The sequence below is a fragment of the Heteronotia binoei genome, chromosome 2 (assembly GCF_032191835.1).
Source record: "Heteronotia binoei isolate CCM8104 ecotype False Entrance Well chromosome 2, APGP_CSIRO_Hbin_v1, whole genome shotgun sequence".
Taxonomy (NCBI): Eukaryota; Metazoa; Chordata; class Lepidosauria; order Squamata; family Gekkonidae; genus Heteronotia; species Heteronotia binoei.
The window spans coordinates 71,701,279-71,727,618 of record NC_083224.1 but is presented as its reverse complement, the minus strand read 5'-3'; the positions used below and the strand labels follow the sequence as shown (position 1 = coordinate 71,727,618).

The 26,340-nt window shown below is 42.2% G+C and overlaps 1 protein-coding gene across 2 annotated transcripts in view; it reads right to left on the bottom strand.

Annotated features, from left to right (window-relative positions):
- PLXNA2 (plexin A2) overlaps positions 1 to 26,340 on the bottom strand; it is a 771,921-nt gene that overhangs the window by 445,215 nt on the left and 300,366 nt on the right. For both annotated transcript variants that reach the window (XM_060231255.1, XM_060231256.1), the window contains exon 4: positions 15,730 to 15,864. In XM_060231255.1, coding sequence (XP_060087238.1) covers positions 15,730 to 15,864 — 135 coding nt within the window. The remainder of the gene's footprint in view (positions 1 to 15,729; positions 15,865 to 26,340) is intronic.

The window sequence follows — 26,340 nt, the reverse complement described above, 5'->3', positions numbered from 1 at the left end:
ACATAGATCCTCCGGGCACAGCCCACCCATGGGTAAAATTTCTGGTTATTCACTATTAGAAGAACACATTGTACAGATAAGAGATCACCAGTTGTGAATTGTACAAATGAAATGAAAAGGGGCAGTCAAATGGGCTTGCTTGTATAGGCAGATGTTTGCTGAGGTGGATGTTGTTCCATAAGATAGGTGTTGTTTCATGAGGTAATATGCTGCCATATTACAGAGTAGCCTGAGGGCGGTGTGGGTGGCAGCACCAGCATCGTCCATGACTACATGGCCACAGACACCGGTACCGACATGCTGTCAGAGGTTAAGCTTATGCTCCACAATGGCATTGTCTGCTTGGTGCACACACTTCACCTGGTGGTGAAGGATGCTCTAGGCCTGTGGAGCACTGTCAAGGCCATGTGGGACACTGCCACCCTTTAGATGCAGTCCTTACTGGAGACCTGCTAGCTCCTGGCTGCCCACTTCTCATGCATCATCAAATTTGCCTGCCTGCCTGCTCTGAGAGAGGGAGGGGGAGGAGGATGAGCCTGAACACCAGCTCATCCTGGACCTACCCTCCTGCTGGAACTCCACCTATGCCATGATTATGCTCCATCTGGTGGAGCAGAAGAGCATGGTGCAGGATGTCATCTGCTCTGTGACCATCCTGCACAGAGAAAATGAGCTCTCCCAAATGGTACATGTCCTCAAACCCTTCCAGGACACCACCAATGGTGCTCTGTACCCATACAGTCAGTTTGGGGCAAGTCATTCCCCTGGTTCAAGGGCTGGACTGGGCACTTGCCTCCACACTGGAACTGGGCTGTGAGATGACACCTGTTCTCCTACAGGAAAGAGAAGTTGCAGTGGGCATTACCATTACCAGAGAAGCTGGCCAGTACCTGTGAAAAAGGAAGCATTGCTATCAGGAATGCACTACTCATGCAATGGAAGTGTGAGCTCTGCAAAAAAGCACAGAGGTTCCAGGACAACAGACATGGCCTGAGGGAACAGTGGGTAGAAGAGGCTGAGAAAGTGGAGTCAGGGGAGAAGACATAGCCTAGTTTCTCTGCCTCAAAGAGCCCAGTCAGAGAGATGCCCCATTACTGGTTGTCAGTAGTGAACTGGGAGATCAGCAGCAGGGAAGCCAAGAGTGTGATAATGGAGGATTCAGCGGAGCTGATGGTGAGTCTCCTGAGCCTGCTGAAGCTGATCTCTTTGAGTACTGGTCATACAATGCTGTCATCTGGCTCAAACTCTCATACATGGCCATGAGTCTTTTCTTCTGCCCTTCCACCAGTGTCCGGAGTGTGCAGTGTTCTCCCACCTGGGAGATATTCTCTCAGCCAGGGTAAATGAGTTGGCCTTCCTTAAGGTCAACTTCCAGGGCTACCCTTCTCTGCACCTCAGAGTAAGATCCAGACTTCCTGTTGTTCCCCTCCATGTTCCCACATTCCTCCTTCTCTCTGGGTGATCCAGCATGTGGCCTGTGGGTTGTCACCTTGGCACTTGGGCAGGAGGATGGATGCCTTTGCCAGGTGGGGGGGCGGGGTTGACCCCACACCCAACCCTTTCTCACCAAAATTCCCCCACTGACCCCTGTTCAAAGACTTGTGTATTTTGAGATGTGATGACAACTGGCTTAATTCCCCCACTGAGAATCCCATCCCACAGAAACCTCACTAAAACGAAGGCTGTGCAAAAGTATTGCTCTGTACAGACTAGGGATGGCAATCAGCTTCAGCTCAACTTTCAACCTTATGGTGATTAAAACAATCAGTGGTTTAGATCCAACTAGGTTTTCCACAAGTGAAAAAGAGAGGACCACTATAAAGGTTATACTGGGGATCATGGTGAAAATCTATGTGGGGAAGCAGCTGATGTAAGTAGGGGATTAGGATGAAATTGAGTGAAAAAGCTGGCTGAACTTACACATTGTCTTAGATTCCAATTATTCGCATTTACAAAATTTTAACAAGGTATGAGGGAAATGCCTAGAATATCCAGAGGTATTGTTTGTTGAAATTGAAAAATGATAAATTTCCTCTGTTGAAAGTGATTGGGCTTTTTACTTTCCTCACATTGAGCAGGCCAATCACAGAATGTCTCTACTATTTATATTTTGTTTATCTTCCAGTCTTTGGTTCAGCCTCACTGTTTGGTAATTCTTGATTCCCCTATATTTAAGCACATTGCATATACAAACATATGTATTGGGGGTGGGAGGCTTGGTGGTGTGACAGATCCACCTCTGAGTAGCAATGCTATCTACATCTTGATTAGCATGCCTAGCTTCACTCAGTGACAGTGGTATCTCCTCCAGCTATACTGGAATAAATTTTAGACCAAACTTCTATATTGGGTAATAAGCAGAAAAGCCCTGCATTCCCTTATGTCTCCCTTTTCACAGCTTCTGGGAATGATTCTCCTTATAGTAAATGCTAATTATCTGATCCAGTGAAAACTTCCTGGGATTGGCCTGAGGGGATCTATCCCTTTCACAGACCTTGGAAATTTATGTAAAGTTTTCGTGCCAATAAAATACCACTGAAACTGCACTATGTGTGTAACCTTTCCAATGGGTCTTGTTCAGCTGCATTAAAAAAAAAATCTCTTCATACCATAACCTTCAAGAGTCAGTGTCCCTACCTCTTCCATAGGGGTTCACCTATGTCCCTTAGGCTTAGAAGAAGGTCTATTATTTATACAGGCAGGGGCCCAGCCCTCCCTTTGCTATGACTACCTTGCCCTTCTTGTTGCAACGTGAGGAGAATCTTTAGGGCACAGCATTCATCTTTTCCCACCTCCTACCAAGTGACAGGCAGGAGTGCTGCTCTATTCATAATATTCTGCACAAGGGTCTCTAAACTACATCCAACCAATGTCATAATGTCACAGAAGCCAGAAGAAATTGTTCATGAGCTCTACAGTTCACTGACTCTCTCTTTTTCAAAAATCATTTCCAAAGGTAAAAACAGGAATGAGACCTGTCTGTTTTTTAAGAAGATAGTAGGCAAGATTTAAGAATAGGAGGGGGTACAGTTTATTTCCCAACCTCTTTGTTTTTTTGACATAGGGACCTCATGCAACATGGCATTCATGCCTACAGGAAGTGACGCAAAAGGAGACTTATATGAAAAGGGGAACCAAGGGTGAGGGATATGAGACTGGTTCTGTGAGGAGAAAGAACTTGTTCAAAGGACAAAGAATGAGGCCCTAAAATGTATTTATTTACTGTATAGCTCTGCAAAAAAAAAGCTATTTACATTAAAACATTAAACAATTAAACCACTGTAGAACATGTGTTCACATGCATTCTTTCATGGAACAAGGTTCAATGTATGATGGAAAAGTGGCTGCTGCACCCCCTTTTCCCTGTAATGGATTCACTAATGGAAGTGGGAGGGTGATTGTGTGCATTAAGGTACAACTAACATATAGTTAGGTTTGCTATTTTCATTTAATACATGGTAGTATATTCCAGTAAAGTACGGTTCTTGCTCTGACAAGCATAATATATCATTTTTGTGCAGTCTCACAATGTTTTCCTTATTCAAGACTAGGGATGGGCATGAACCGGGAAAATGGAGGATCATCACAATTTGTGGTTCGTGGGGTCTCATGAACCATGAACCTTCACAAACCTTCCATTTTAACAAACCAATTCATTTCATGAGGTTCACAACGCAGTAGAATGGCTCCCCTGCAGGCTAGAAATGTCACAGTTGCAATTCATTTCATGAGGTTTGTGATGTGGTAAAATGCCTCCCCCCTGCATGCTAGAGATGTCAAACTCACAGTCAGTATCCAGCTGACCCCCCTTTTCCTTCCAACCACTGGGCCTCCTGGGGTGCCCTTTTTTGGCCTGGCCTTATCTGCTGGCTTCCCTCTGACTGTCCCGTGGACCAGTTTCCTGGAACTCCCACCATTTCTATCAAACATAGATTGCCCCCCCTTTTCTTTCTTCCCCTATAATCCTTGACTACCGGGCCTCCCATCAACTCTATCAAAAGGAGATTGCTCCCTTTCCCCCACTTATGGCTCTGAGATCTGTAACTTTTGGACTTCTTGGAGTCCCTCTTTTTGTCCTGGCCTCATCTGCTGGCCTTTTTTTGACTGCCTCATGGGCTAGTTTCCTGAAGTTCCCACCACTTCTGCAAAAAGAAGATTGCCTTCCCCTTTCTTCCCCAAGCCTCAGATCTCTGCCTCCTCTCTCTCTTGCACTACCTGTTTGCTCCCATCCACTGTCTCTCCCTCATCTCCTCCCACCCCTGACCCAGGCTCTTTCACACTTTTCTCCAGTCCCTCAGGTCTCATAAGGGCCACTTTTGTTCAGTGTTTGGAGGGCCACTATTGCTGTTTCCAGGGCTGCAGAAGGGTTGCAGAAGTCCACCCCCCATTTCTTTGATGATTAATTGATCAGCACCAGCATGTATGCTGCAGAAAATGCATGGACTCTCATAAAAACTGTGGGGGTTCATAGGAGGTTTGTTGCAGACAGGATCACATTACCCTTGACTCACAAACAATGAACTAGGCTATTTTCCTGATTAATTTAGGTTTATTATGAGGTTCGTGCCCATCCCTATTCAAGACCTCTTAAAGCAAGATAAATACCTATAGTTCTTTTATTTGCCTTACAGGTTCCTTGTGTCTCACTTCTAAATATGCTGATCTTAGGCTGAAATTTGCAAGAAATGTGTTTGGAAGGGGTGTGTTAGCGTTTAAGAACAACAGCAGTTCATACAAGGGTGAATGATCTGCCAAGAGCCAAAGCATAGGGGCAAATTCCTTGGGTAACAAGGAAGACATAAGAAACTGGAATTTCAAGAAGTAGTCCCAATAATGGAGATGAGTGATCAAGGGAAGACAACCAACAAATGACTGAAGAATCACATTGGCTTGTCAACTAAGGTCAGCCACAGAATGCTGATGCCTGGAGTAACACTTTTTATAGCTGGTTTCTTGTATCTTTAGCATCTCTGCAGAATTTCCACAAGCACAGTTTCAATAAACAAAGCATGTCAAAATGCCAAAGCAAAAAGTACAGATATTCAACAAATACATCATGGAAATCTTGTTCATGCAGGACAGAACATAGAAGACACGCTGAATATTTACAGGTTGTACAAATTACTTGTGACAGGTAAAGCAGTGATAATTACTCCAGCGACACAGGAGCCAATGAGAATAGTTCTTTGACCCAGCAAATTGAACTAGAGGAGTAGGAATGAGTTAAGATTTTGACAGCTGGTATTTTACTCAGTTGAAGGTTGAGAACTGGTATTGGAAAAGGGAAGTTTGAAAAAGGGTTAACATGATAGGAGAGTGGGCTAAAGACAGAGGCCTGGGTTTGGAGCTGGGTTGTGGAACTGTCCTGAATCTGACATTGTGACTGAATTACAGTGCGGTCCTTCCCCAGGTGTTTCCTATTTAAATGTGCCACCCTGCTTCTCTGTGTATATTTACCTCAGTCTCTGCAGTTTTCCTATACAATAATTGCTCTTCATTTGAAACATAAACCACCTTGTCCCTGTCAGAGTACTTCATCCTTCAGTTACCAGTCACAGGCTTGAATGAGTTTTGTACTTCGACTCAGATTCTATCCCTGAAACTTTTACATTTCTGCTGGGAATCTCAGGTCACTGGGGTAGGTGGGAAACAGATGGGAAATCCTTGGGGTGGTGTCTAGCCGTAGGAAACCATCACATTGGTTTAAGCCAAAACAGATTCTAAACTCAGCACCCCCCTCCACATTTGCAAATGTTGAGATATAGTTTTACAGCTAGATCCTAACTATTGTTACTCAGAAGGAAGTCCAACTGATCACAGTGTAATTTGCTTCCAAGTGTATTTAAGATTGTAGAATTGTAGCATAATGAAACTGTCTATAATATGTAAGCTTGTGGGAACTTCTGGGAGTTTAGAAGTGCCATTCTACTGCATCCTCTTTAACCTTTCAAGTGTCACTTGATCACTGGAAGTCCAGGCACAATATTTATTTGATTTTTTGCTTAGCTTATTTATATGCCGGATTGCATATCCTCATGGCTCATTGATTTCTGCAGAGATTACAGAACAAGTGTGTGTGTATTTGGGGTGGGGGGGGGTGGGGGGGAGGATCATCAGAACAGAGAGTTGCAAGAATCCAGGGTTTAATGTTATCTAATGTACAAAACACATCCATTAAAACATACTAATTGAATCTGAATGTTTGTGAGAATTGCAAGGTGTCTCGTGCTGGGCAGTGCTAAAAATAGTTCTTTGCAAATTCTCTCAGTGCAGATGTGTTGATAAGTCTTGCATACAACATCTACTGCTATTTCTAACAATACTGACACAGCAGATCACCAAGCTCATGAATCTTAATTCTGACCTGCAGATTCACCAGCTGTTGTTCTGACCTGCAGATTCACCAGTAGCACAAACTGATATCTACACCTGTATCAGTGCGTGAATTCATCTAACAAATCACAGTGACAAAGGAAGAGGAGATTGGATTTATACCCCACCCTTCACTAAGAGCCTCAGAGCGGCTTACAATCTCCTTTCCCTTCTCTTCCCCACAACAGACACCCAGTGAGGTAGGTGGGGCTGAGAGAGCTCTTTTGAGAACTGCTCTTGAGAAAACTGATCTGAGAGAACTTGTGACTAACTTAACTATCCTGAAAAGATGAAAGGCTTCAGTGATTTCAGAATTCTACACTATAGCTTGGTCTTGTTGGTCTCTAAGGTGCTTCTGGACTCTAATCTAACTTTTCTACTACAGACCAGCAAAGCTACCCACTGAAATAGTATAGCTTGTAACCCTTCAAATATCTGCATGACTATGAGGGATCCATGTGTATACTGGACAACCAGATGCATAGAGAAAAGTGCTCCTATATCTTAAAGTATCTCAACAGTCTCAGCTTGTCATATGGTAATGCTATGAGGTAGAGAAGTTCATCTACCAAAATTCTCTCTTCTAAACAACTAACAAAAGTAAAAGAAAACCCAGTTTTGCTTTCCATGCTAGGCACAGAAATTGCCACCTCATGCAGGAAGACTGATTCAGGAAGACTGGTCCCAATGCGTTTTTAATTAGGACTTCAGGGGAAAAAACAGAAGAAGAGGATGCTGGGTCAAGCTTAATGAGATTTATGTTCAATGGGTGTAGCTCAGTGGTAGAGCACATACTGTAAATGCAAGAGATCCTAGGTTCAAATTCTGCTATCTCAGGATTTTCAGCAGGAGGTAGGGTTGTCAATCCCCAGTTGGACATTCATAAATTTACTTTGTAGACAATTCATACACTGTTTAGTCACTGTACAATTTAATTGAGTGTAAATTTATGAATTATGAAATAATTCAGTGTAAATTTATGAATTATTACAAATGAGAGGTTATATGTACTTGGGTTCATTGCATGGATATTTAAGTGTATTTTGATAATCTGGTCCATGCTTTCCTTGTTTATTTGGTTTAAACCCCAGTTGCAGGCAGGGGATCCCTGGTTTGGAGGCTCTCCTCCTGCTTCAGAATCATCAGAAAGCAGGGGAGGGGAGGAAAATGTCTGCTGGGCACTCCAGTATTCCCCATGGAAACTAATTCCCACAGGGTATAATGAAGAATTGATCTGTGGGAATCTGGGGCTCTTTTTTGAGGTAGAGGCACCAAATTTTCAGCATAGCATCCACTGCTTCTCCTCAAAATACCCCCCCGCAAAGTTTCAAAAAGATTGTCCAGGGGGTACAATTATATGAGCCCCAAAAGAAGGTGCCCCTATCTTTCATTAATTCCAGTGGAGGGAAGGCATTTAAAAAGTGTGCAATCCCTTTGGAGTTCAATTATGCTTGTCACAACCTTGTTCTTGGCTCCACCCCCAATGTCTCCTGGGGCCACCCCCAAAGTCATCAGATATTTCTTGAATTGGACCTGGCAACCCTAGTAGGAGGTGTTTGGAAAAATATTTCTGTACCTGAGATTCTGGAGAGCAGCTGCCAGTCACAGTAGACAATACTGAATCAGTGTTTTGCGGTTTTACATATGAAACCAAGTAAAAATAAACAGAAGTGCCTAGTTACAAATCTGAAAACATCTATGATATACCACCAAAAAACTTTTTACTATGATGCAACATATTTGTAGAAAGAGAACTTGTATGTTACATAGACACCGGTTATTTATGGGATATGTTTTGCTGTTTGCCCTTAGAGATTTTGAAGAATTTCCAAAGCTGAAAAATTTAATCTTTGTTTGCAGTTGCTTTTACAGCCAAAAAGAGATTATTCTTTTTACTTTCTTCATTTTCTTCTTTGCAAATCATCTTGGATATTTTCCTTCACATAATTTAAAATACCCTGTACCCTAAACATTTCACTTTCTCACTAAAGAAAGGCAATAAATAATTTATGTCTACAGCAGTGGACTGAGATAATTGATGTCCACAGCAATGTTCCCTCTAAGCTGAGTTAGTGTGAGCTAGCTCAGAACTTTTTAGCCTCCAGTTCACATATTTTTGCCTTAGCTCAGGATGGATGGTCCCAGAGCAAACTAATTTACACAGTAGCCAAATTGCTCACTTATAGCTTTAATGCCAGTAGCTAATGAAGTAGAAGAAGATATTGGATTTATACCCCACCCTTCACTCAGAGTCTCAGAATGGCTTACAATCTCCTTTTTCTTCCTATCCCCACAACAGACACCCTTGTGTGGTAGGCAGGGCTGAGAGAGCTCTTTCAAGGACTGCTTTTCAGAGAACAGCTCTGAAAGAACTTGTGGCTGATTCAAGGTCACATCAACAGGTGCATGCAGAGGAGTGAGGAATCAAACCTCAATTAGAGGCTGCACACTGAACTAAACTAAACTGAACTAAACCAAACACTGAACTACACCAAACGGGCAAAAAATAAAAGCAGAATTTTTGCTCACAAGGCTCCACAGCTTAGAGGGAGTATTCATCCACAGTTCCCATTTTAAATCAGTTAAGCAGTCATGGAGCCCATAACCAGGGCTATAAGGTAAGAGCTTCTGTCAGAATAGTGTTTCTTAACTAGGACAGATAGAAATAATTGCAAACAGGTTAACATTAATGAAGACATGGAAAACACTTCACCAGTGAGTTAAGCACAGCTCTTAATGGAATTATGCTTCAGGTATGTTTTATTATTTAGTAATTCTCTCCAGTTCACAATTAACAGAATTAGCAGCTCTGATGAATATTTAGACCTTCTCGCCCCATGAGTTGGAGGCATCCCTGATGGATTTCCATTGGAAAAGTTCCTAAACAGTTGAGTCCTTTCCCACATTCTTTATGTGCAAGCCAAAGATAAGGCTTTACTATCAGGATTATACAGGCTAAATTTTAAATCGACAGTACATATGAGAAAGATCACCACATCTAGGTCCAGCTCCATTTTTTAAAAAATCTAAATAACAGGAGAGGCACATTGCCTTCAAGTGAAAGGGGAGGGCTGAATGTTGTGAGCAAGTTTTTGAGTTTCACAGAACTTTTCTTCAGGATGAATAACAAAAAAGATGAAAGAAGAGAAGAGGAAAAGGCGTTGGCACAGTGCAGGCTCATTTACCATATGTGGATGGTTCTGAGAGTTCTTTCTGTTGCACTGGTACGTGATGCATCGTGTCACATAAAAGAAAGCCTGAAAAACTAACAGATTTTTTAGTGCATGAAGAAATGTGAAAGACATAGTCACTTATGACTTGTTTCCACAAACTTTATTGTCACAAATACCCTGATTTACAATAGTGTTAGTAACCTTAGTTATCACAGAGGTATTGATCTTTGGTGCCAGTGCTGAAATGCAGATGCAGGTCAAATGCCTCCACTGGTCTGGCTGAAATAATAAGAAAATTTACTAGGGATTAAGTTTCAGTGGGGTTTATTTCTGAATATATATGTTCGTTTAGGATTGCATTGTCTGTTGTATTTTCCACATGGGGACAGGCTCGTGTAGTTTCTCAACTGTTGCTGAGACTGGGGTACCATAAGCTCTTCTGTTATTTTAAGTGTACTAGAGCTGATTTTTCACAATGAAAATTATTCAGAAGTTGAGCTTGGCACACATTCAATTCAATGTTCTTACCATGAAATTTTTTATCTCAGATACATCTCTAAAATATTAAATCATGTTCTGAACAGTATTATGGTTCCAGTTGACAAATCAATTGTAAGGTATTCAGGGTACTAGAAGAGGTGGGTTTTTTGGGCTTTTTTGCAATTCAGGACTTTACAGACTAAAACTAGCATCTTGGTAGGCAATGGGGGCCACCACAGATACTGAAATCCTGTTGAAATACATTCCTGTCAACCTACCCTTCTCAGGTTATGAGCCAGTTAAGGCTATCAGACAAGTGAAGCAAATAAAATAGACTGTTTTCTCATATTTCAAGCAAAATGAAAATCTCTGGCAACTTCTGCAACTGCAAAGAATACCCTTTATCATAAAGCTAGGGCAATTTCTTCTTATTAAAGATTTATGGAATGATTCATCCCAATTTTAGAAAATAATTTTTACTCTGCCTTTCTCTGCAGTGGGGATCAAAAGCAACTTGCATCATTCTCCTCTCCTGCATTTTATCCTCACAACAACAACCTTATGAGATGGTTAGGGTGAGAGTGTGGGACTGACTCAAGATTACGCAGCAACTTTCCATAGCAAAGTGGGGATTTGAACTTGGATCCTAGTCCAACACGTTAACCACTATAACACCTTTGATCTCTTCCCAAAATGAAATCTGTCCATCAGAGTTACAATCTCAGCAGAAAATATTATTATATACCATATTTATAGTCAATGAATGAGCCAAGAACAGTGTCTCACAACTACTAGAAGCTACAGCATAACTATATTTCTTCTAGTGGTTTTTTCCCTTAATAGAGATGAAAAATCATTAAACCTTTTTTTTAAAAAAGAGAGTAAATATTTCTACTGAAGCACAGGTACCTAAAAGGCACATAGTCATAATTTAGATTTCTCTCAAAAACTTACTGTCAGGAGGACACAATGGGAGCAGTTGTGTACTTAGCACTTGGCAAAGAAAACATGCTAACTTTCATTTCTGTCCTAAGCAGTTAACACCCTTCTAATTCATTGAAGTCAATAGGCTTAGAAGAGTAAGAGTTAGTTTAGGACACCACTGTTTGACTTGGAAAATCAGGTCCGTTGTCCTGAAAATACATATCTGGGATGAATTTCACACACATGCAAATAAATACAATCCAGCCTCATTGAGATGATACCCTCATCTCCTCCTGTACACATAGCACCAAGCCCATTATTCAATATTACAGAATTGTGAGCGATAGGAGGAAAAAGGTTTAACAGAATCAGTGAACCCAAGAGGAAGACTTCATGGCTGAGACCTCTTGCATTTTTCTCATCTCCGACAGGAGTAGAGTATGGTCTATCTGTTACAGTCAAGGTTCTGGATTATTTACATGGTGTTGGCTCCCTCAAGCAACAGACTCTAGTGGACTGCAAAGGCCATAAATTTCCATCATGATCATTTTGGTGCTGCTGTGTACAATCTGGTCCCTTTTTTCAGAGGGTGATAAACAGGTTCAGAGCAAGGGCCATGCAGATTGTAAATACCAGAAAATGGAAGAGCTGACACTGCCTGGGAAGCAGTGACTCAGCCACACACTGTCTGCTTGAAATTTAATTTGCAAGGGGTTAATCACTTTCCACGTTCTTCCACTCATAACTGAAGTGAGTTTCAGTCATCACTAGTATGTTTAAGAAACTAATGTGCATACTGTTCAGTACAAAACATCAGCTCCATAAATGTACATACTGTTTGAGTGAGTGATCCAGCATGTCTGAACAAGGGGGGGGGGGGGTGCTATGTCACTCTAAGAGGGTATAAGTGTTATCTCTTTGAATGAGATTTCTTTCTCTTTTGTTTTAAGCTGGGAGCTGCCTTCTGACCCCTCCCCCCTCTCTCTCTTGTGTGGTTTTTTCTCCTTTGTTCCTCACATGGCTCTTCATGAAGTCACATGTCTCTATAGGTTCCTGTAGAAACAATGCCCTCAACCTTCTGTACACATGATGTTGGATTATCTGGCCAGATGATAGGGAAAGCACTCTTTAAATTAGGCTTCTCTCTCTCCTTTCAACTACAACCTGAATGTGAACTGAATCTACTTGAATAAATGTAAGTGTTACATTTGCAATATATTTCTCAGGAAATTTATTTACTGCACTCAGTATCATGCTTCTACGACTGGGTAAACTTTGCCATAATAACCAGATACTTCAATACATACTTATACTGAAATTTCATCAGAATTGGAACTGAACTGGCTAAAATGTGAATATGCTAATTTAAGTTGATCATCACATAGTACATCACCACATATATCCATTCCAAATGTCCATAGGAAGAGCCAAATAAGAAGCACTGATAGGCCTTGCACAAGGAAGAAATTTACTTTGTGAAAAAAAAAGTTCGGAAATCACTAGGAAAAACAGGGAACAGATATAATATGGAAAAAAACACCAAAATTACACCTGATCATCAGAAAAAGGACAAACATGAGAACTATGATCAAGGAGCAAGCTATTAACACGGCAGGAAATACAGTTTTTAATAGAACTCATGGTAGGGTTGCCAAGTCCAATTCAAGAAATATCTGGGAATTTTGGGGGTGGAGCCAGGAGACAGTAGGGGTGGAGCCAAGATCAAGGCTGTGACAAGCATAATTGAACTCCAAAGGCAGTTCTGGCCATCACATGTAAAGGGACGGCACACCTTTTCAATTCCTTCCTTCCATAGGAAATAATGAAGGATAGGGGCACCTCCTTTTGGGGCTCATAGAATTGGACCCCCTGGTCCAATCTTTTTGAAACTTGGGGGGTATTTTGGGAAGAGGCACTAGATACTATACTGAAAATTTGGTGCCTCTACCCCAAAAAACAGCCCCCCCAGAGCCCCAGATACTCGCTGATCAATTCTCCATGATTTTCTATGTTAATAAAGCTCCATAGGGAATAATAGAGTTCCCAGTAGACATTTCCCTCCCCCGCTTTCTGATGACCCTGAAACGGGGGGAGGGCCTCTAAACTGGGGGATCCCCTGCCCTCACCTGGGGATTGGCAACCCTAACTCATGGATGTTTTGCCATATATTTCAATCAACAGGAACCTGAACAAATTATACATGAAATCTTGGCCAAACCTATCAAGAACTGAAAAATTTTGAGCAGTCAGGATAAAACATCAGAATTTCTGGTACTCTCTCATAAGACCAATTATTATGTGTCACCACTAGGTATACTACCCATTGCCCGTATGCTCATAGCAAAACACTGAAAGAGTGGCAGTTTAATGTATAATTGTCTACATCAAAAGTTTAAAACGGAGGGTAATCAAAACAATAGGAAAGTGAGTTTATTCAGAAAATTCAGAGGCATCTAACCAGGCCTCTAGGCCTAGGAGCAGATTGTGGAAATCTTATAAATGGATTGTCAACATGAGAAATGACACAGAGGAATGTCAACTGGATTCCATCCAGGTGTGGGGCCTGGAGAACTCCCACTTTTACAACTGATCTCCAGCTGGATGTGATCAGCTTCCCTGGAGAAAATATAGCCAACAGAGAGGGACCTCGTCCTTTTGGAATGAGACAGACCTTTGGTGATGTCTCTTCAATAAAGGCTTGGGAAATGGGCATTTGGTCAATAATACCATCAGAGGCTCCGCTCTCCAAGTCCATGCTTTATTGTGGATAAATAAGCAAACAAGAACTTCACAACATCTTGAAATCTGGACTGGACTTTATTGATAATTTGGACAATACAAGCACTTTACAGGATAAGTATAGCAAAATTGAAAAGCACATGGAATGGACCTTTTTTTTTGAGACTTTGGTTTGAGCACAGTATGGAAAATTAATGGACTTTTGTATGGACTTTGTGATATAATTTTCTATTTGAGGTTACGTATGTTGTACAAAAGGGTAATTGAAGTTATTTTATTTCTATTCCGTGGTATGTTGTCACAGCTTGTGTTTTGTCCCCTGAAGAAAATGGCTGCTTTGAAGGGTGACTCTGATACTGCACCATGCTGAAGTCCCTCCTCAACTTGCACCCTATCCCAGATCCATCCCCAAAGTCTCCAAGAATTTTCCAACACAAACCTGGAAACCCTACCATGATTTGTCGGCACAAAGACTGTGGGATGTTCTCTGTCTCTCTTCCCACCTGAAGCCATTACTGATCCTGGAGAAATTTATTCCCAGGGTCAAGGGACTTATGTGGGAAAGGAGTGAAATCACTTTTTCTTTTCTATTCTGTACTCACACAATAGGCAAAAAGGACAATCTCCTTCCCTTTCTCCTTCTCACTACAGCCACAAAACTGGTGCAGCTATTAGTATATGTAAGTCCCACAAGCCTGGGAATAAATTGTCCTGGGACTGGAAATGGTTCTAGGATAGTGCGGTAGATCTTGGATGGTCAATGCTTTCCACTGATGATTTACCAAATCTTGTTCCATTTAGAAACCAATTGTGGGAGCACATACAGCCTGGGCTACGCGAACTGCACTGGCTGCCAGTTGTATACCGGGTTCGTTACAAAGTGCTGGTTATTACCTTTAAAGCCCTATATGGTCGAGGACCTGCCTACCTTAGGGACCGTCTCTCCCCATATGAACCCCAGAGAGCACTGAGGTCAGCCGGGAAAAACCTGTTGACCATTCCCGGATCGAAAGAGGTGAAGCTGCACAGCACCCGTAACCGGGCTTTCTCTTCTATGGCTCCAAGCCTATGGAACCAACTTCCAGAGGAAATGCGGGCCCTGCGGGACCTTGAACAGTTCCCCAGAGCCTGCAAGACCATCCTCTTCCGATTGGCTTTCGCTGACGAAGAAGGAAATTGTCAAGAAAACCGCCATCATAAAAGTAAACATAGCACTAGTACATTTTATTAATTTTAAAAATTTAATCAGAATTTTAATTAAACTGTTAAACGTAGTTTTATTCAATATTGTATAATTAATGTATGAATCATGTTATTAGCCGCCCTGAGCCTGCTCCGGCGGGGAGGGCAGGATACAAATAAAATTTGTTGTTGTTGTATTTCTTTCTGCTTTCTGAGTTGAATTAAAAACACTGAAAAGGGCCATATGGAGCATAAATCCTATTATGATAGCGAAAGATAGGACAGGATAACTGGGGATTACATTTTCAATATGTTTATATTGCTTAACAAGGATGAGACAGACATGTAGGAAAACAGCATCTTGATTTTTCTTGGTCAGACTGCCTAATGTGTACATTTGTCTTGGATTACATATGTTACAGTCTTACAATATCATAGTCTCTTTTAGAAACAAAATGTATTGAAATCCAGAAAAGCCAAAATAAACAACAAAGGGCAATCCTATGCAAATATTACCTGCTGCCAAACACATGGGAAGGAAAGAATGGATTTTTTGCTTGAGAGCTGCTTTGCTAATAGACCAACAAAGTCCAAATCCCCAAACCATATTTCATTCCTAGTGGCTCTGTCCAATTCTCATTTCTTAAAGACAATGGAGTGCCAGTGAGAAGGAACATTCCTTCTTCCCTGGGGCACAGATGGCTGTCTGTGGCCAGACACAGATAAAAATAAAGCCTCCACTAGCACTATCCATTTTTGAAGCAAATGTTAACCCAAATAATAGTTCACAATATGCAGCACTTTTTCTACAGACGGCCCAAACTGAAAAGATTCTGTGGTGTGGAAAAGTTGAGCTTACCTGTCTTTCTGACATCACATAGAGGTAATTATGATCTGTGGAAAAGGCCATGTCACGAAGAATAGGACTTCCATCCTTGAAAATTGGCACCACTTCATACTGAATACCACCATAGGGGGGCCCATCTGCCCGGATCTGGAAGAAAGGCAAATATACTAGAGGTCACTAAGTGTAAGTAAAATAGGCAAATGTTAACTAAGTGATCCTACATTAGAAATTAAGTCAAGACCAGCTTGTTATCCAGCATGTTTGAATGAATTATGATGAAAAAAAGATTACCAATAGAAACAGGAAGGCCTATAGGAGAAGAAGTAGAAACCATTTTTTTGGGGGGGGATATGTTTTTTCCAGGGGGACCCTCTTTTCCAATTTTGAGGAACACTGACAACACACTCCTGTGAAATATTTTCTTCTTTAGAATTAGTGAGATGCCACTAATATTACAAAGTTTAAATTGCCACCCAAATATGTTGATAGTCCTATTCTGAATGTATTGTATGAGGTTGGTTCTGTTCAAATAATACACTTTGCTACATGTTTGTGATTTCTCTTTTCAACTGTTATTTTTCCAACCTCTCAGATAGCTAGACATAGATACATATGCTCAGATGGCATATGATGCAGTAGCTCAAAGAGCTCTCTCTCTCTCTCACTCTGGTCTTGCTCATATTCACGGTTTTACTTGCAGAAGTTTTATTTTAAAATATATATTGCTCAGGCTAATAAAGATTGAAAACAGGATGCTTGGCACCACTTCAGGACTATAGCTATCACCTTCCAAGAAAACAGGCTATATTTTCCAAACAATATCAAAGTGATTTAGGCATCTCAAATAACAACATCAAAGAAAGTAAACAATCTTTTTTTTTTTAAGAATGACATCCTTTTATCAGTTGTATTCTTGAATGTCACATGAAGTGATAAACAAAGTACATAATTGTCCCACACATTGTTTAGTTAGAACAAACTATGTTTTTATTAGTTAGGAGACAGCATGGTGTAGTGCAGGGGTTCCCAAACCCCGGATCGGGGACTGGTCTCAGTCCGGGGCCTGTTTGCAACTGGGCCACCACTCCCTGCCCTCTGACAACCCCCCCTGCTGCTGCCGCCCCCTGCCCTCGCAGCGTGGCAATGAGCCGCTCAGTCACGCCCCCCCCCCCCAGCATGACAAAGCTTGGCTGCTGCCACCGCCTGTCCCCTTCCTTCCTTTCCCCAGCGTCACACTCCATCCCCCCTCCTCCTCCTTCACCCGCATGATCAGAAGAAGCTCAGAGGCCCTACCCACTTCGACTTTGTTGAAAAAGCAGGCTGGAGGAGTTTCGCCCCTCCCTCACTTCCTTTAGCGCAATTCAAATCAGCCCGGCCCTGCCAAAGCTGCCTGAGCCGAAGCTTCCCAAGCCTCCTCGTGGTGTCCCTCTGATCCTGTGGGGGGGGGAGGAGCTCTACTGGCTGCAGTGGCAGAGCCCTTTCGAGAAGGGGTGGGTTCCTGCTGTCGCTGGCCTGCCCGGGCTGAGTGAGCTCAGCACAGTTTCCCCCAAGGATCAGGTGATGGGGGGGGGGGGGTCGAGCAGCTCCCTTCCGGACATTGAAATTGACCTGGGGTGGGGAAGGCAAACTGGGTGCAATATGGGGGGAGTGGGGGAGGCAAATGCTTAGTTTCCCCCCTCCTCCTCCCTCCCTTCCCCACCTCAGGTCAATTTCAATGTCCGGAAGGGAGCTGGAAGGCAACCCTTTATTTTCTTTATTTATTTGCTTTATTTTCCACACACACACACACACCTCTTTCTTTCTTTCTTTCTTTCTTTCTTTCTTTCTTTCTTTCTTTCTTTCTTTCTTTCTTTCTTTCTTTCTTTCTTTCTTTCTCTCTCTCTCTCTCTCTCTCTCTCTTGTTATTCTTTCCCTGTCTCTCTGGCTGTCTTTCTCTCTCTTTCTCCCTGTCTCTTCCTTCCTTCCTTCCTTCCTTCCTTCCTTCCTTCCTTCCTTCCTTCCTTCCTTCCTTCCTTCCTTCCTTCCTGCTGTCTTTCTTTCTTTCTGTCTGTCTTTCTCTCTCTGTGTGTCATTCTTCCCCCCTCCTCTCTCTTTTCTTTCTGTCTTTCTTTTCTGGTTGCCTTTCTCTCTCTCTCTGTCATTCTTTTCCCCTCTCTCTCTCCTTTCTTTCTGTCTTTCTTTCTGGTTGTCTTTCTCTCTGTGTGTCATTCTTTCCCCCCCTCTCTCTCCTTTCTTTCTGTCATTCTTTCTGGCTTTCTCTTTCTCTCTCCTTTCCCCCTGTCTCTCTCTCTCTCTCCTTTCTTTCTGTCTTTCTGGCTGTCTTTCTCTCTGGCCGTTTTCCCACTCATGTTTTACTGGCGCCACGACCATCCTGACGCCGGCGAATCTGCCTGGATTTCGCATCAGAAGCTCCGGCGCTCCCAGAAGCGCCGGCTACTTCCGTCGCTAAGCCAGCGCAAACGGAAATCGCAAAGATGCAGGAAAACGTTTGCGCTGGCTTAGCGACGGAAAGCGCCGGCGCTTCTGGGAGCGCCGGCGCTTCTGTTGCGAAATCCAGGCAGATTCGCCGGCGTCAGGATGGTCGTGGCGCCAGTAAAACGTGAGTGGGAAAACGGCCTCTGTGTGTGTCATTCTTTTCCCCTCTCTCCTTTCTTTCTGTCTTTCTTTCTGGCTGTCTTTCTTTCTCTCTGTGTCATTCTTTCCCCCTGTCTCTCTCCTTTCTTTCTGTCTTTCTCTCTGTCTCTCTCTCTTCCCCCTCTCTCTTTCTCTCTCTCCTTTCTTTCTTTCTTTCTTTCTTTCTTTCTTTCTTTCTTTCTTTCTTTCTTTCTTTCTTTCTCTTTCTTTCTTTCTGTCTTTCTCTCTCTCTGTCATTCTTTCCCCCCTCTCCTTCCTTCCTTCCTTCCTTCCTTCCTTCCTTCCTTCCTTCCTTCCTTCCTTCCTTCCTTCCTTCCTTCCTGTAATTTCATGTTTTTCCAGGCTGAGAGCATTTTATATTTTTAGTTTTCTGCTGTGTGATCCTTGTGCTTTTTCTTTATTTTTATTTTTAAAATTGCATTGCAAAATCCCACTATTCTCCTACCTTTCCTAAACAAAATATTGCAAGAGTTTTAAGCATGTTTGTACATCATTTCTTGTCTCCTGACTCCACCCCCAAAGTCTCCTGGCTCCGCCCCCAAATTTTAGTGGGCCACGAAGGAGAAGTGTAAAAATAACTGGGCCATAGGAGGGAAAAGTTTGGGAAACCCTGGTGTGGTGAGTAAAGTATTGGACTATGATCTGGGCTGCCCAGAGTCAAATTCTCACTCAGTCATGAAAGGCTGAGGGGTGACCTTGGGCCAGTCACACACTCTCAGTCTAACCTACCTCAAAAGGTTGCTGTGAGGATAAAACATAGGAGAGGAGAATGAGGTAAGCTACTTAGAGTCCCCATTGGAAAATAGGCAGGGTACAAATAAATTTAGCAAACTAATAAATAAATCTCACTAGAAGGAGCCTAAGTTGAATTGTTTTAACAAGACAACACCACAGAACTTACAGAGGAGATAAACTCATACATCTGCTGAAACACTCAACAGGCAATGTGACCGATTTCCCACTAGCCTTATGCTGCTCTCACATTCCTCTTCTCTGTGGGGCTTTCCTTGGATCTCACACTATCTGCCCCAGGGCTGCAACTAGCTTTGCCTTTTTTCCACGGCAAACAGAAACAGGTTTTCTTAGAGGATCTTGTTTGCTGCCTGAAAAAGGTGGGGTGAGTTGCAGCCCCCAGGCAGATAGTGTGAAATCCAACAGAAGCCCCGTAGAGAAGAGGAGAGTGAGAGCGTCATAAGGCTAATGAGAAATCGGACTGTATTTCTCTATACAAAATATTAGACATCAATTAGATGCACTCTAGCCTAACTTTTTAACTGACATGCCAGCTTTCTATGTGAGGGAGGAGGCAAAAAGGGCATAACATTCAGATATGTGAGTAGCGTAAAGTGTTATTGTTCTGAAACAAATCTTAAAACAATAGTGAGAATTGGATTAAGTGATATGAGAGTGATCCTAACATCACAGAAAATGAGGCTGCCCAGCTTGGCAGAAGATTTGGAATTTTTCAGGTAGCAAATTATCAGTGATTTAATTTATTATTATATAATGAGGGATCCCATTTGATCTTTTTTCTGCTTCAGGTACCATAACCTCTGCACTGGAGTATAACATCAAACAAAACAATTGCATATTTTACCTAATATGATTGTTTCATTGCCTCCTAAACTCTGAGGATTCCAGCAAACAAACACACTCATACCCACATCCACGCACTCCAGACACAAACCCAAGAGCTGAAGGTGGATAAATGAGGTGGATATTTGGTTGATTCCATATGAATGCCTCCTAGTCTGTTGGTATTGGTGATATTTTAGGCTTGATTATGCAAATCTCTCCCCCTGCAGAAAAACTCTGCTCAGATTGTAAAAGACCTCCTTGCTCACAGTGGGAAACACAACTGCTTGAAAACATCCCAGTCTCTTTCCAAACGTTAATAATTGATGGCCTTGGGGAAGAGAAGGGGAGTGATAAACAAACAATTTACATTGTATTCTCTCCACCAGGATTTGCATATTTGAGTAGCCATTTGATTACAACATGGTGTCTACATAACACCAAGCTGCAAGCATTGGCAACTGCCAGGCTGAGAGATTAGACCAGTCATGTGAACCAAGGGCTCTTGGAACCTGCCTGATGCCCCAGTGGCACTCAGTGACAGAGATGCTGTTACTTGCTGGCCAGAAAACTGCTGTGAATGAAGGGATTCTTCAAAGCCCTTGCATTCACTGTCATGATAAGAAGATGGGCTTGGTTTTAATGGAGGGGGGGAAGCTCCTGCCACAAAGTAGCCATCTGCTATACACAGCCACATGCCTGGCTGTCACAGGTCATCCCATCTTGCTGCTCTGTCACTCATTTTCTGATTACTGCACTAGGTACGAAAACTTGAGAAACATTCAAGAAGGTTGCACTTCCAGGGGATGAAGAAATGCAGATAATCAGAATATTTACAGCACAACTTACTTTCCTGATTGGCAAGAAATGCAAAACAATGTCCTTTATAAAACACAGATTTTTCGGCTAGATCAAAAAGAAAACATGCTGTGTGTTTCATCACACATGACAAGCAAGGCTGCACTCATTCCACATAAGAATATAAGAGAAGCCGTGTTAGATCAGGCCAATGGCCCATCCAGTCCAACACTCTGTGTCACACAGTGGCAAAATATATATATATATATATATATATATATATATATATATATATACACACACACACACACACACTGTGGCTAACAGCCACTGATGGACCTCAAGCCCTATAGGCATCACCGCTCTGTCCCTGACTCTCAAGAAAGCAGGCTGCTCTGTCCTCAAGCCCCTGCATACATACTCCCAGCAACAGTCCCCTTTGCCACCCATCATTAAACCAGCTGTTTAAAGCCGTTGCCAAGCCAACCGACTACAAAGTCTTTCCATTAAAATGTCTGATTGGAATTTAATTAATCCTCGCAGGCCAGCTGGCAATGGGTTGCTGGGTCTGAGATACTGGCATTTCTTCATGAAGTTATAGTGAGGACACTTTGGTCCTTTCTCTTCCTAGTACAAATAACCAAGAATCCCCAGTAAAACACACACACACCATTCAGCCTGGAAGAGATGCTACAGACTCTTTGTTACAACTCCAGCAGCATCTGTTAGAAGCAGATTTTCATCTTTCATTGTATTATATACAGCACCAGGTACATATGTGGCTCATTCCTTATCCCATGAGTGTCTGAATGCCAGGACATCTCCAAAAGGCATAGTCCACACCTGGAATAAAGGCATTTCTAGCAGGATTTGAACCTGGCTCTCACTGATGCAATTTTTATATATAACATCTATATTTCTTTCCTATTAAAATATACAAAATGTAATAATATATCATATCAAAAGTCCATTGCTCTTTGATGCTGGAGAGGCCTCTTAGGCACATTCACTGTAGGGTAGGGTTACTCTAAGGTGTCCTCAGTTCCTGCACCTAGCCTCTGCTCATTGATGTAAGGACTGGGAAGGTGCAGCAATGTTATCAAGGAACAACTGCCCCAAGCCCCATTTTTAATATCAACTATTGCTCCTTTATTTATTAATTGCATCTATTACCCCTGCTCAGGGCTTGAATTCAATTGGAGCTCATAGAAGCACAGCTCCTGAACCTTCAGCCAGGGTCTGCATGCAGTGGGGAGTTCTCTCCCCGCTGCATACAGCTCCCAGGGCATATGCAAATGAGATATGCTACTGAGCTCCTGCACCTTTTTTTCCTATAAAACGACCCTGCCCCTGCTACTTAGACAGTGAAATGGAGGCCACAGATCTGAAAAGGAATGCAGACTATGTGTTCATAGATATAGGGAGATGAAGGTGTAGGTAGCCATAGTTGTCAGATAACTTGGAGAGCCATGGCCACCTGTACCTTCATCTTCCTATATCTATGAACATATAGTCTACACTTCTTTTTTAACAGATGCTTTCATTAATTAACTTGGTTCCAAGCATACTTCATTAACCATTTATCAGTCTCTAATAGAGTCAAGAAGACCTAAAAATGCTTAACAAGTGCCCTATCAGAAGTTGGCCACATTGCACAGAAAAAGGCATCATTCTGGAAGGCAGAAACAGTTCAAGCTAAGAGGATAGAGAAGGAGTCCTGCCCTGTGACTCAGCTGTGATGCTGAGGAGTCTCCTGGGATAGAGGAGCTTGTTTCCTCAATCAATGTTGATGTGTGTGTTTGCAAATACAGCTTGAAAAGAGCCTAACAACATAATCTGCAAATCCAAATATCAGTGCCAGCTCAGAGCATTCAAGGCCAGCAAAACATTTGCACGTGATCAAGTAGAATGCAGTCTGATTCGAAAAATTTCAGTTCTTCAAAGGCATCATGGAGATTTGTCTTGCTAATACCCCTACAATGCCGACTGCAGGCAAAAGCTTTGCATTATTTTAAGAGATTAGCAAAATGCCATATTGTGTCATGTATATGTTCTATAGTAGCACCCTGGTGATAGTGTCTGATCCATTCAAGTCTCTGATGTAACACAGAAGCCCCCACTTGCTTATTGTACCAATTCTTCTATTCAATGTTTTACTCACCATTACAACTGTCATTGTAACTAAGCTATGATGGGTATGAATCTCCTTCCAGTTCTCCTCTGCAGGCTCTCATTAAAGAGTGTTAAAGACTCTTTGTGGGAACTTTCCATGATTAAATTACCTGTCTTTTTTCATTATGAATTCTTCAGTGAGACAGAATCTCATGACAAAGTGTTAGGCGCCAGAAAAATAGCTGAATAAGTCCTTGCATACCAAGCTTCATATTCTGAGACAGCAAAATCTGCTTTCGTTAACTCCAAGAGCACCACACAATCCTTTCCCCATGTTCAGAACTGTGAGGAGGGGGAATGGTACACAGATTTAGGAGCCCTCTTGTCTTTTAAAGAGTTGCACTGCTATCTTCAACAACCTTCAACATATGCCTCTCATTTCAGCAGCTTCTTCCTTCCCCTGGAAGCTGCAAATATGCTAATGAACTACAGGTATACTCTAGCCAAAATTAATAGTTTAACATATAAGGCTCATTATATATGTTTTAAGGTTTGCTGGAAGGAACTTCCTTTCCTGCTAGAGTCTCCCTAGGTGAAAAAGAGCAGCCATCCATCAAACTGATGTTCTATCATTCACAAATTAGTTTGGCTTGAAATTATTTCTGTTTTTTACTCCCCATGATTGGCTCTCTCTCTCACACTGGCTAAAAAGACATACTTACTAGCCAATCAAAAATATTTATCCAGCTGATGCATTATCCCCCCCCCCCCCCACATCTGATTATGTAAGAAAAAAATAGGTTGCCATGTTTGTCCACAACATAATCCAGGGGAAAAAAGCATATAATACCTATATTAAGAGTAACCAAAATAACATAATATAGTGGGACTGCACCGAAGCCACGATGATGAACAAGAAGTTAAAAATGGAAGTCATCCAAATGAAGACATAACAACCTATAGTCAATTAAATGCCTTTCCTATGCCAAACAGAAATTACAGGTCCATTAAAAGGTCAAGAGCAAAGGAAAAACAGTAATACAGTGAAGATTAATTTGAATAGATACACTAGCAATCCGTATAAGCCGAACTGGGGTACTATTGCCAGCTGAAATATCTCCATTTCTCCCCGCCCCCTCCCAGTAGAATGTAGAAGCAAGTGTTACCCAAACTGGATCCAAAAGAAGGGAAATTAACTTTAAAAGGGTTCCATAAAGGTATTAATGCAGGACCTTGTAGGTCTCAATAGGGGTGCTCCAAAATAAAATCATGAAAGAAGAGGGTGAGAGAGTGATTGTAAACCCCAACAAACAACTTTATGGAATACAAAATAAAATGAAAATAATACACATGTAAATAACCTACACTAGGCACCTGAGAACTAATTCTCTAAATAACCACATAAAGAGAAAGACACACCATTTACAAAAGGTAGGAAGGAGGAAATTGGAAAGTTTTGTGGAGAGATATAGGTATGTCCTGAAATCCTGTGCTTGAAAACTGAAGAAGCCCAGGGGTAAACATAGCTGAGGTCCAAGGAGCAAAATGAGGAGTCAACTAAGCAAGGAGAAAAAGTCTGTGACGTACAGCAGGGGTTCACAACAGGAAACCAGAGTTCTGACCAGCAGAGATGAATCAGGGGTCTGAAGAACAATTTGCTAATACCTGGGGTCCTTTTATGAACAGAAGATCTCCAGGCTAGGTGGGGTTCAGCCATTCTGGCTTTGGAGTGGGTCAAGGTAAAAAGCTTGAATCCCACAAGTTGGTTTAAAGCTAACAGCTGCCATACTTTACCAGGAAAAAAAAATGGGGGAAATATCTTGATTAGGCTATTGTGAGCCAAATAGGGTTGCCAATCCCCAGGTGGGAGCAGGGGATCCCCCGGTTTGGAGGCCCTCCCCCCGCTTCAGGGTCGTCAGAAAGCGGGGGGAGGGGAGGGAAATGTCTGCTGGGAACTCGGTTATTCCCTATGGAGATTTATTCCCATAGGAAATAATGGAGAATTGATCTGCGGGTATCTGGGACTCGGGGGGGGGGCTGTTTTTTTGAGATAGATGCACCAAATTTTCAGTACAGCATCTAGTGCCTCTCCCCAAAGTATCCCCCAAGTTTAAAAAAGATTGGACCAGGGGGTCCAATCTATGAGCCCCAAAAGATGGTGCCCCTATCCTTCATTATTTCCTATGGAAGGAAAGCATTGAAAAGGTGTGCCGTCCCTTTAAATGTGATGGCCAGAACTCCCTTTGGAGTTCAATGATGCTTGTCACAGCCTTGATCTTGGCTCCACCCCCAAAGTCTCCTGGCTCCACCCCCAAAGTCCCCAGATATTTCTTGAATTGGACTTGGCAACCCTAGAGCCAAATCAGCAAGATGCAAGCAAAAGGCTCTTTCCACCTCTCTTCCAGCATTGTGAGTAGCAATAGTGAGATTCTCCCTGCACATTTCAGCCACTAGTTCATTCCCAATGGTCTGTAGCTTGGCTTCTGCACAGGACTAAGCAGCTGACACTGAGTTCCATTCCTCATAAAACAATATTGTTTGAGAACTGCACATGACTTAGTTAACAACAGCTACATACCATTCATTGCAGAGATTACAATAAGGACATATAACACTCCAAGGGTCATTCCCTCCACATACACATTCATTGTTGAATGTTCTATTCATCCTACTTTATGCTGAATTAATTTGCTTTGCAGAAGAAGGTTCTCTGAAGCCAAACAGATGTTGCTAAAAGTACGTTAGAAAAACAAATTGTCCTCTAGTATGTTGATGGTTCAAAGTACAGCTCAGCAGCTGTAATTAATGAAATGTCTTGATGGCAGAGTTCATGTGTGTGCATTTATAGGCACGAAAACTAGAGATTTACTAGAGATGAGAATCTTGAGAGTCCCTTGGACTGCAAGAAGATCAAATCAGTCAGTCCTAAGGGAAAGCAACCCAGACTGTTCCCTGGAAGGTAAAAGAAGAAGGGGACGGCAAAAAATGAGATGGCTGGACAGCGTTACTTATGTAACAAACACAACATTGAGCAGACTTTGGAGGATGGTGGAAGACAGGAGGGCCTGGCGTGACTTTATCCATGGGGTTGCAAAGAGTCAGAGTAGACTGTGTGACTGAACAACAACAACAAAAACTAGAGATAAGATGCATTCTCCTCCCACTCAGTGATTTAAGTTCAGAGACCCAAGGAGAGTGTCCAGCCCTGGGGAATGATAATGCCAGCAAATTCAGATTTGTGTGTGTGTTACCAGGGACTGGTAAATTAATATTGTGGGGAAATCTACCTTTATAATGTTTGGGTATATTTTTCAAATGATTACTATGGAACAATGTAAAGGCATGGGGTTGTTACTACTTGACATTAAAAACAAGACTAAAGTAAGTGTCAAAGGAATCTAGAGGCCAAGATCTTAGTCTAAAAATGACATGAGTGTTGGACCAATTCAGCCGATTCTCCCAGGAAGAAGTCAACAGGATCCTGGGAGCTGCAAAAGCCCACCA